General features: G+C 44.7%; 1 protein-coding gene across 2 annotated transcripts in view; it reads left to right on the top strand.

Moving 5' to 3' along the window:
• The first annotated feature begins 716 nt into the window (after positions 1 to 716).
• The window catches only part of FAIM2 (Fas apoptotic inhibitory molecule 2), a 40,360-nt gene continuing 28,754 nt past the window's right edge, over positions 717 to 12,322 (top strand). Inside the window, exons 1-2 of one of the 2 annotated variants that reach the window (XM_080994981.1) lie at positions 717 to 1,109; positions 6,459 to 6,648. In XM_080994981.1, coding sequence (XP_080851107.1) covers positions 1,095 to 1,109; positions 6,459 to 6,648 — 205 coding nt within the window. In that variant the 5' untranslated portion in view covers positions 717 to 1,094. Of the gene's footprint in view, positions 1,110 to 6,458; positions 6,649 to 8,289; positions 8,420 to 12,322 lie in introns of those variants that run through there. The other variant, XM_080994982.1, reaches the window with a different exon arrangement.

Genomic DNA, 12,322 nt, shown 5'->3' with positions numbered 1-12,322 from the left:
TGACCCATTAAAGTTTTAAGAGGGATGAAAATAGTCCTGTAAGGCATCTAGGCCATAATGCACACAACATATAAATGTGTGCGTATTTTAAAGGAGAATTTGACAAGAAAGTGCAAAGAATAATGAAGGTTCTGCGTGAAACCTACATTTAAAGCACACACCCCAAATCCTGGGAAGTGTAGTTTTCCCTAGGAGAGCTCCATTTCCCAGAAGCTTCAGTTCTCAGGATTCTTTGGAGGGGAATTGTTTAACATATGTGGCGTGTCCACAGCCCCACAGCCAGCTGTTCAGAGAGGATTAAATATGCACAAAGCCACTGTGTTGTTTTAAATGATTTTCATCGGACGAGCACTTTTAGTGTTTTGAATTGTCCTATTGATTTATTTTTAAAAGGTATTCTGCATTTTATCACTGTAAATCTCTTTGGATGCATGGATGCATACCTGATAAACTATCTAGCTGACTATGTGAAAGTCAGAGTGGAAGCAAGGGCGTCTTTCCCTTCTGATGTGCAACACTGTGGTTCCCCAAGCTGCTCTGCTGCTAATCGCTCCCTGGGCTGCTGTTAGTAACGCAGCAAAGTGGAGCATTTAAGTCTTAGAAGAGCATCCTTCCCAGGTCTCCTCTGCATCACCTTCTCTCTTTCACCTCCCCTTTTGTTTGTTCACTCTGCGATTCTGGTCCTCTGCCGTTAAGCTGCATTCTGGCATTTGCTGGGTTTGTCTCTCTCTGTGTGTGACACTGCATCACACTCTGAAAGAGGCTACGTCAAAAGCTTGCACTGTCCTTCCTCAGCACCCCCACCTTTCTTTCTTGCATCTGCTTTCCTCAGCATCCCCCCCTGTTCAGCAGCTCGGGAATGGTAGATTCCCACCTCCACCACCAGAAGGGAGATGAGATCTAGATGTTGCTGGAATGTAAGAGCATCACCAGACCAGGCTGCAGAGGTTGAAGCGACACGCCAGGGAAAGAGCCAGCAAATAATACGTAGCTAGTCAGCTGCTGAGCAGAGGGGAGAAAAATAGCTTTCCTCGCTCTCGCTTCCTGCGAAGTGCCATTCTCTCAAGCAGAGGAGCATCAGTCCATAGGAAAACATGACGCAGGGAAAGGTAGGTGGGGATCAGGACCAAATAAACCTTGCTTAATTCTAATAATCAAGCTGGCTTGTAGACGCTTGGCATAATTAAGGACAAATGCAATTGTGGTGTTGAATTAATGCAACCTCACGATCTTTGTGTGTTTGTGTATGAGAGCAAATCATCCATCTGCTTGTTCTTTGCACCAAATCCCTGTTGCGAAAGAGAAAAAGCGGTGTGGGGGGGGGGGATGATGTGGGAAGAGGTTTATCGCATGTCACCGCAGGGCTAGTGACAGGATTGCTGTCAATCACCTCCACTTATCCCCTATCATCTCCCCTGGGATTTGTGTTCCTGCCAGCCTTTTAAAAGTGCTCTTGAAACCTTGCAAGAATAAGAAATCCTGTTCTTACTCATTGCAGGAGGTTGAACTGAAGGAGATTAAATGTCATCCATCACACCCCCCTGGCCCTGGCCTCTCCAACCCCCCTGTAAGAAATCAGTTGCCATGTAAAAGCAGCATCAGAGGGGCGTTAAATGCATGTTTTAGTTTTTGCTTCCTGTAGCTGCTGGCTATGATGTAAGCAACAAATCTATGGTGGTTCCATCTTGGATGCTGCTGCAATCACTTATGTTGTGTGTTCCATAATTCTGGGTCTCACCTGTGTGCAAAGGGAGTTATGTAATAGGGATGAGTTATCCCAAATGCTCCCTTGCTTGTGGAACTGGAATGTGGCCAGCAGGGTGTTGATGTCGTGCAATGAGATTCTACTCCCATGCCTATACTAGAGGATACGTATGAAATGCTAAATTTCTTGCACGAAGCTGGACCTAAGAAATCTCCTTTGCAAAGGTCCCCTCCCCTTCTCTTCTGCCCCCCTCCCCTTCTAGGCACTTGCTCCCGTTGAATTAGGTCACCTCAATCCAGATGGCACCACACTGACGCAACTCCTGGACAACACCACACACCTCTGATTCATTTTGACGCTGCTGCTGATTGGCTCACATTTTTCAGCTGCCATGTGTTGAGTTGTTATAATTATAGAAAGCTTTTGTGGGGTGGCTGCAAGGCAGCTCTTGCTGCTGTGAAACAGCCTAGGATTCATTAGCATTGTCTTTATGGAGCTGTGCTGTTGATTGTACAGGGTTGGGGTTGGGGACGCCAAATTGAGTGTCCAGCTGCCCTAGGACCTAAATCCTTCTGGGATCAATAGGGCTTATTTTGAATCTGTTATCCAAGATAGTGGTGTCAAGTGATACTGGTTCACAGAGTGTGTTGCTTCTGTTGTTTTAAGTATTTTTAACTGCTGTGAGACATTAGGGAGGATATGTGTTTTTTCTTCAAGCCACAGAAGCAGAGGCATAATTCAAAATGCTATGGGAGCAGCAGGTTGGATTATCCTGCAGTTTACAGGAGGGGTGGGGAACATTTGGCCCACCAGATGCTGCTGAACTACAACTCCATGAGACCCAGCCAACGTGGCCAATGGAAAGGGATGATGGGAGCTGCAATTCGGCAACATCTGGAGGGCCACAGGCTCCCCACCTCTGCATAGCTGTCAAGCGTCCCTTATTTGGAGGGACAGTCCCTTATCCCAGCACCATGTCCCGCTGCTGTCCCTTATTGATGGATGTCCCTTAAATTTCCTGGGTTTCAAAGGAAGCAGCTCCTTTCCCACCCTCCTTGCCGGCCAGGGAGGAGGGAGGCTCCAACTGTGTTGCTTGGCTGCCCGCCCCGCCTCCTCTCACCAGCCTCAGCCCCTGGGAGCCCCTCCCTGCCGGGACTGGCAGGAGCCTCGGGCCCTTCTGCTGCCATCCTCCTCGCGGCCGCTGAACTGAGCGTCTCTGCCTGGGGCCTCCCCTCTGCCCATCGCCGCTGCTCCTGCTCCCGCTAGGCCGTACTGCGGCTGTGCTGCCGAAGGACCCGAATGAGATGGGCAGCCTGGCATGGCCTATGAATTGCTGAGGAGCCTTGAGAGGAGAGCGAGGGCAACCATAGAGAAAGCAGTTCAGAGAGAGGAGGAAGAGGAGGAGGCGGAGGCACGGGCAGGTGTTCCAAGGGCTACAAGGGAAGGACCGCAAACTCTTCTCCCATAGATTTGTAGTGGTAGACTAGCATAGATGGTCTGATCTGCGGGTTTACTTCGGGCGCTATTCCCCCCCTTCCTCCCGCCCCACCAGATGGAATTGTGAGCTGCAGATGGAGCATGAGAGAAAAGATACAGAACTGCAGCAGCATCTTCGTAGCTTGGACTTCGTTTTGTGCGAAAAGCAGTTGCTGCTTGTAGTTATTTAATTGCAGTGTTTCATCGGCTGGTGTCTTGAGCAGCAACCTCTGGAAACGAAGGGCTAAAAACCGGCGCTGCTCTCCAAAATTATCTGGTCCCTTTTAACTTCGTATTTCAGCTGGTAGACTAAAATCCCTTATTTTTGCTGCTGGTCCCTTATTTTCAAGGCTGCTAGTCCCTTATTTTCAAATCTGTAAGTTGACAGCTATGCACCTCTGGTCTACAGATTGAACCTCCTAGATGGCAAGCCTGAGCTTACAGTCTCACAAAAAGCCAGTGGATCAGTCTAGGGGCATGGGTAGGCAAACTAATGCCCGGGGGCTGGATCCAGCCCAATTGTCTTCTAAATCTGGCCCTTGGACAGTTCGGGAATCAGCATGTTTTTACATGAGTAGAATGTGTCCTTTTATTTAAAATGCATCTCTGGGTTATTGTGGGGCATAAGAATTCATTCATTCCCCCCCCCCTTCAAAATATAGTCTGGCCCCCCATAAGGTCTGAGGGGCAGGGGATCCCTGCTGAAAAAGTTTGCTGACCCCTGGTCTAGGGAAATGGACACATCTACAAAACAAAATGGAATACGACAACTGTGGGGAACCCACTGAGGCCTTCGAGATGTCATTGGACTACAACTTCCACCAGCCACAGCCAGGGATGGTGGGAGTTGTTGTCCAGCAACATCTAGAGGACCACAGCCCCTCGCTTGATATACATGAGGAAACAATGGCTTTCATGAAAAACGTAATGAGGAACCTTTTCATAGAATCATAGAATCATAGAGTTGGAAGAGACCACAAGGGCCATCGGGTCCAACCCCCTGCCAAACAGGAAACACCATCAGAGCACTCCTGACATATGGTTGTCAAGCCTCCGCTTAAAGACCTCCAAAGAAGGAGACTCCACCACACTCCTTGGCAGCAAATTCCACTGTCGAACAGCTCTTACTGTCAGGAAGTTCTTCCTAATGTTTAGGTGGAATCTTCTTTCTTGTAGTTTGGATCCATTGCTCCGTGTCCGCTTCTCTGGAGCAGCAGAAAACAACCTTTCTCCCTCCTCTATGTGACATCCTTTTATATATTTGAACATGGCTATCATATCACCCCTTAACCTCCAGGTTAACCTCCAGGCTAAACATGCCCAGCTCCCTTAGCCGTTCCTCATAAAGCATCGTTTCCAGGCCTTTGACCATTTTGGTTGCCCTCCTCTGGACATGTTCCAGTTTGTCAGTGTCCTTCTTGAACTGTGGTGCCCAGAACTGGACACAGTACTCCAGGTGAGGTCAGACCAGAGCAGAATACAGTGGCACGATTACTTCCCTTGATCTAGATGCTATACTCCTATTGATGCAGCCCAGAATTGCATTGGTTTTTTTAGCTGCCGCGTCACACTGTTGGCTCATGTCAAGTTTGTGGTCAACCAAGACTCCTAGATCCTTTTCACATGTACTGCTCTCAAGCCAGGTGTCACCCATCTTGTATTTGTGCCTCTCAATTTTTTTGTGCCCAAGTGCAATACTTTACATTTCTCCCTGTTAAAATTGGCTCAGTTCTCTAATCTGTCAAGGTTGTTTTGAAGTGTGATCCTGTCCTCTGGGGTGTTAGCCACCCCTCCCAGTTTGGTGTCATCTGCAAATTTGATCAGGATGCCCTTGAGCCCATCATCCAAGTCGTTGATAAAGACTTTTGCTATAACCCTACTAGTTCCTCTCTTGCTTCTTTAAAAGCACCACAAACCTGAGCTTTTGGGTCAAGAACTGGCTGGATGAAGAAGAGTGGTGGGAGGCTCCGGAGGAACCCCCATGGGAAACCGCAGAGGAGGAAGGCCGTGAACCAGGGGACTTGTGGTGGGACATGGAAGTTGGGTCAGAGGAAGGAGGAGGTTGGGGTGCTGAAAAAGCAACAGGCTTGAGGGAGAGAGAAGAGCCACAGGTAGAAAGCCATTCAAGGGCAGGGCAGGAAGCAGAGGGAAGAAATTCAGGTTCAGGACCTGAAGCAGAGGAGGAAGGGGACAGGAGCTATGGCAGCTTCACGGGAACTGACAGGTCCCACTGTATTAATCTCCCCTCCCACCCGTGTCTCCAAGGACACACAGAGCTTTGCATGTAGCCAAACAAAGAGCACAGAGAGAATAAGAGGTTAAGGTTGTTTGGAAGACATACAGCTAATGAAGAGATTTGGGCTTGCCAATCAGAAGGTTGGCGGTTCTAATCCGAGTGACGGAGTGAGCTCCCATTGCTCAGTTCCTGCTCCTGCCAACCTAGCAGTTCGAAAGCACGCAGTGCAAGTAGATAAATAGGTATCACTCCGGCGGGAAGGTAAAAAGCATTTCCGTGTGCTGCTCTGGTTCGCCAGAAGCGGCTTAGTCATGCTGGCCACATGACCCGGAAGCTGTACACCGGCTCCCTCGGCCAATAAAGTGAGATGAGCGCCACAACCCCAGAGTCGTCCGCAACTGGACCTAATGGTCAGAGGTACCTTTACCTTTACCTTGGGAAGGGCAGACAGGCAGTCTTGGCCACTGTGCTACTGGAGGCAAGCCGTGCCCTGTGGTGCTCTCTGCATGTACTGTATGCTGTTTATCCTAGTAAAAAGCTAACTTTACTTCAGGTCTGTGAATCTCCGTGCTGACCTGCATATGAACCACCTCTGGCATTAAGGTTCCCTCTTACGACTGTTGGCTAACATGCCATCATTGACAAGAGGTCTTAGGAAAAAATCAGTTTCCAAGACCTTACTTGGTGTATATGAGAAATGAGCATGTCCTAAATCTGGGCGGCAGTCAATTTAGTTTACTCAGGGTGGAAAGACTCAGCATTTAGTTCAACCAAGGTTCACCGCAGATCCATTGGTTAAACAGTATTGCCATTCTTATTGGGCATGGGAAAGCTGAGAAGGTCAGACCATTCTCTGTATATATGCCCCAGCTCTTCTAGGCTTAGAGGACTGGCCATGTGTCCTCTTAAAAAAATACTGGAACTGGAACTTGTTTTGGTTGCCTCCTCTTTGTCCCATATAAAACACATGAGGGTTATTTATTTATTTTTTAAAAAATAAAAACAAAAAATTAATGTTCCATTTCCTATTTTGCTCTGCAGCTCTCCGTGAATAACAAGCCTGCAAACTCTGAAGGGCAGCAGGCAGATGCAGACAAAAAGGACAACACAAATGTCCCATCAGCTCCTCCAACATACGAAGAGGCGACCTCAGCAGAAGGATTGAAATCAGGGGCATTCCCTCCGCCTCTGAATGTTCCTCTCCACCCAGCTTGGGCGTATGTGGATCCCAGTGAGTTTGTTCTCTCTCTGACATATACATATATTCAAAATTTAGAATGCAACCCTATGAACTTAATCAAACTTACTTTTGAGTAGATACACACAGTCTTGCACTGCTATTGACTTCTTACCCTGCATGAGTATTTGAGCATTTGTGGTGTCATTATGTAGTTATATGCAATTATTTATTAAAAAAAATATCCATATCTATTTATATTTAATTAAAATGTCTGCATTAATTCATAGCTTTGTGGATAAGTTGGGAGCTCCTCCACTGCTACCTTTATGGAAACTCTATAAATTATATACTAGTTGTTAAGAGAACTGGGAGATTTGATTTCTCACAGCTCCGTATAAACTTGCCATTCTCTCTTGTTTCCCTGACTGAGGAGTCAAGAAGGGACAGTTTAATATCTTCTTGATATTTTGCTCTTTGTTAGCTGGATTTTCTAAATTCTACAGACACTCTTCTTTGCTCAGTTAACATATATGTTCTTTTTATTGCATCATTTATTTCATAAATGCGTATTTATATGGAAAATGGTTGTGGTCATGTGCTTGCTGAAAGATTACACTCAAACCAATTTAGGTTTTAAATGTTTTAAATGTTTACAGTGAACATGACTTTGTGTTTGAAAGCTTGAAATCCTCATTGTGTGAATGTATTCCTGCAATGAAAATAAAAATAATGTCCAGTTTTAAAATTCCCTGCACAGTACAAAGGGAACTGAGTAGTATCTAGGAAAGTACAACAAGCTATAAATCAACAAAACTTGGTGGTGGTAGTGGGGGAGAAAAGTACATTTAAATTAAATTTTGGTTTGAAAATAAAGATTTAGGGGATAGATTGTAAGTAAAAATGAGCAGTCAAATCCAGATGGTTTTCCCCAGTTTGACAAAGGGACACTGACTAACTGTAGAGCACAGATAAAATCCACAGGTAACAAGAGATCATTTCTTTCCATGTAAAAAAGCAAGAATGAGTGATTCATTCCACTGGTTTTTGAAATTCACAATAGGAAACAGATTAAGGTTGAAATCCTAACTGAAGTGTTGGGATTTACTTCTGAGTAGAACATGGTTAGGATTGCAATCAATGCATATAGGCTCCCTCTAGCAACAAACACTTCAGAAATTTAAAAAGCAGAGAGGCATCTATTGGGACACTGGCAATTCTACATCAGTGATATGTAAATAATGTATATTGCAAAACAATTTATGCATCTATATATGTATCATGTGAGCATGTTTAAAAAATATTTTCAGTTTCATGAGCTAAGATGAAAAGCATTTATAGTAGGCTTCCTCAACCTCAGCCCTCCAGATGTTTTTGGCCTACAACTCCCATGATCCCTAGCTAGCAGGACCAGTGGCCAGGGATGATGGGAATTGTAGTCTCAAAACATTCGGAGGGCAGAGGTTGGGGAAGCCTGATTTATAGCAAGAGTCCGTGCTGCAATAGGGCTTGAATGGGCCGACAGAAGAAAATCTGTTTTATAGTCCATTTTCAATGGATTCCTTGGACATCCCTAACCTTGCCCCAAGAAATTCTCAGTGAGGAAGCAAAGGCCCTAGAGGTTGGGTGAGTTCATCTGCTACCTGAAGGTTCCAGTCCTGTGCCATCACAATGATGTCACCAAGGAGGGCCATACTGCCTTTCAGAATGGTTACTCTCCCATTGATCTTCACATCTGCTTCTGGGTGCTGGAGCCTTCAGAGGACAATGGACATGTTTTTGCTACGTAAAAGCAGCAATAAGAAGAATACGCTAGAGAAATACGGTGAATGCGAATTTTCAGCTACTTAATTTAGATCTTAATGTTCCAATGGGTGTTGGGAGTTTAATACAAGGTCCAAGTGAGTGACTATGAAAAGGTCTCAGTGAACCTTGGCTTTGGTTCAGATGCTTATTCATTCATTCATTCATTCATTCATTCATTCATTCATTCATTACCCTCCCATCACCCTAAGGTCCCAGGCTGGGTTACAACACAACAGTAAAGCACAATATTAAAATCAGTTTTAAACAATTTACAAAAATTAGGTAGGTCCTAAAAATATACACCTTAAGTGTCCCTCGGGGTGGGAGGGTCATTTGACTGACTGAGTTCTTAATATGAATGCCCTGATTCCACAGGAGTTTGCTGCATAAAGCTTGCAGCACAGTGGTAGAAGCTAGTTACTAGCAAACCTGGATTTAGGGTTGAATAGCGGGTGATAACTCAGAAAAGCAAAGATATATTATTCACCTTTATCACATGTCTCACAATCCGGGCTCCCTCTCTCAAAGCGCTCATTCTGGGTGGCCAGCATTAAGCCACTCCAACGATTCCAGTATACACAGAGCTGGAATAAGGCATTTGGGTACTGGGGGAAAGCAACCAAACAGCAACCCCAATGGCTGTAAAATGATGTAGAACAATCATAATGTTAATAATCCGAATAATCCGAATGTTGCTGCTATTTTTGGTATCTCCAAATCAGGTGACTGAGATGGGCTGCCTCACTCTGCCTAATGCTAGGGGTGGCTTTGAGTAGCAATGTGATTAATGAATATTTTGTTTTGCTGCGGTGGGTTAGAAATCTAATGGACATAATTCTTTTTTATTTGACATGTTCTAATCTTCTTCCTGAACTATTGCAGGAGGCCAAGAGGCCTAGTTTCAATATTCCCCCAAATTGATTCTGACCGCAATGAACCCTATTTTGTGGCTTGATTAACCGTAACCAAAGTATCCTATTGTTTTTTGAGGTCCCTTAGAATTAGGAATGTACGGCAACTCTAGGAAGGGGGTATTAATGGGAGGGAATTCTGTATGATACTTCCTCAAAAACTGCACATCTTGAACCTCTGTGACGTTGGTGAACATCCTTAGAGAGAGACTGCCCGCAAGCTTGAAAGGGTGGTTTAGAATTAATAAGCCCCTAAGCTCCTTATCTGCAGCTCCCTTAAGACACTAAAACCTTGTTCATCTTTGCTTTTAGCGTGCTGCTTCACAACAGTTAAGTGTATCTGGAAATGAAGTTGGGCTTAGTAACAAAGAGCAGCAAGTTGCAATATCCTATATAAATTCACAGAGGGATTGCATCATGGGTTGTTGACCACTGAAAGCCTGTGCAATTAAATTTTTACAATTTTACACGCTTGACAATCCAGGCTCCCTCTCTCAAAAATCTAGCATCTTTCATGGAAGAGAAGGGACCAAATGTCCAGTTTCCTCCCTGCCAAAAGTAGGAGGCCCAGCCACACCCTCCCCTACCTACTTTTGCAAGTCAACTTATGCTGTGCAGAGCAGATCATAATGTACTACAAGCATAAAGGCAACCTACATATGAAATAAAACCATGTGGCCAATAGTTCCTAGGTCACTACCATTTTAGACTGTAGGTGGTTGGGGACTGCATGTCTGAAGGTTCCTTGCAATTTAAGAGTCCTGATAGAAGTTCTGGACCAAATGATTCATATGGAAAGTTTGGTCCAGATAGTAAGTTAACCACAAAAAGATGTAGCTCCAGGTAACAGCATCATGCCGGCAAAACTACAAGGTAGCGTAGAGCAGGACTGAGCAGGAGGTAGATTGCAAACTGCTGGTATGGCTTACAGTATACCAGATGTATGGTATAATACTACTACTGGTATTATTTCTGGATGGCTTGAAGTAGATTGGCAAGGGTTTCCTACTCCCTTAGGGGGCTCAGAGGAAATGGTGTGGCAGTGGGGAACTACAGCTGCCTCATTCTGCCTAATATTGTGTGCTGATCCATTTCTAAGTCCAGTTCAAAGTCCTGTTGGTGACTGTGAATGCTTTAAGGGGGCTGGATATCGTAAGGGCTGCTGCTCCTGTTATGACTTCCACCTGACTCCTAAGCTGTCCAGCACTTTATCTCGCACCTCTGGCTGAGAGGTGTTACCTTTGGATAATACCAACTTGTGGAAATCCATGGCTTAAGACTATCCATTTACCTTCCTCTCTATCTGCCTGTTACTATTACAGTACTTTATAAAAACCAGAGTCACAACTACCGTATAAGACGCACCAGACCATAAGACGCACCTTATATTCTGAATCCCAGAAGCCAGAACAGCAAGAGGGATCACTGCACAGCAATCCCTTTTGCTGTTCTGGCTTCAGCGATAGCTGCGCAGCCTGCATTCGCTCCATAAGACGCACACACATTTCCCTTTACTTTTTAGGAGGGGGAAAGTGCGTCTTATAGAGCGAAAAATACGGTAATTATTGATTTGGTTTTGCTGTTACTCTTGCTGACAAATATACCCACAACGTAACTGGCTGTGTTTAAATTCTTTGTGTATAAATTCTTTATACATCATATAAACACAACTCTTTTCACATTATCTAACTGAGTAGAAGCAATTAAGGACCAACATTTAGAACATGAAATACAAATAGATCAGTTTTTATATACGTAATGTCCAAATAGAAGCTTTTATGCTCCACGTACAGTGGTACCTCGGGTTACATACATGCTTCAGGTTACAGACGCTTCAGGTTACAGACTCTGCTAACCCAGAAATAGTACCTCGGGTTAAGAACTTTGCTTCAGGATGAGAACAGAAATTGTGCTCTGGCGGCGCGGCAGCAGCGGGAGGCCCCATTAGCTAAAGTGGTGCTTCAGGTTAAGAACAGTTTCAGGTTAAGAATGGATCTCCAGAACGCTCTATAAGACGCACCAGACCACAAGACGCACCTAGTTTTTGGAGGAAGAAAACAAGAAAAATATATATTCTGAATCTCAGAAGCCAGAACAGCAAAAGGGATCACTGCGCAGTGAAAGCAGCAATCCCTCTTGCTGTTCTGGCTTCTGGGATAGCTGCGCAGCCTGCATCCGCTCCATAAGACGCACACACATTTCCCCTTACTTTTTAGGAGGGAAAAAGTGAGTCTTATAGAGCAAAAAATACGGTACGTTCTTAACCCGAGGTACCACTGTATGCACAAATGAATCAGTTTTTTTTAATGTAATGTCCAAACAAAAGCTTTTTGTGTTCCACATATGTCTTAGCGAATACAAGTGTCAAACGTAACAACTTTAAGGAGCAGTACTTGCAAAAGATGAACTTTTCTTTGTAAACTTCCACACCTGCTTTTGCAAAGTAAGGTTGTTGTATGCACGTTGTCGGTATATTTGTTAGTTGAATTTACGTAACTATCGGTTTGATAGTGTTGTGTTACTCTTGCTGAATCACATTGGAGTTTGCTGGTGGCTGTTTTATTTGTAGTGCTTGAATCTGAATTGCTGTTGTTTTCAAATGATGGCTTGTTAGCCATCTTGGAGTCCTGTATGGATGAAAACATGGGGTAAAATAATTTGGCTAAGCTGCAGAGCAGGGAGGGCTAGTGTGGTGCCCTCCAAGTGTTTGAGGCCAGCATAGTCCATTGTCAGAAATGATGAGAGCAATAACTGGAGAGCATCATACTGGTTGCTTCAGCTATAGTGTAGCTACCTGGTTCAAATACATAACTTCTATATACTCAGAGTCGAGAGTGGATTTCATGCTCTTTATTCAGCTCATAGTGGTGAGGAGGAATGAAAGTCCCCTCAAAGTATCTGCTTTATATACATTATTTACACAAAGGGCTGCACGTGATTGGCTAATTCCAGAATTCTCCTGTAGGCCAATCAGGTTGTGGATTCACTTCCATCTGGAGCCGGATTGGGTG

This window comes from Podarcis pityusensis (assembly GCF_964106645.2).
Source record: "Podarcis pityusensis genome assembly, chromosome: 2".
Taxonomy (NCBI): domain Eukaryota; kingdom Metazoa; phylum Chordata; class Lepidosauria; order Squamata; family Lacertidae; genus Podarcis; species Podarcis pityusensis.
The sequence above is the reverse complement of the archived record's forward strand: the minus strand, read 5'-3'. Positions and strand labels throughout refer to the sequence as shown.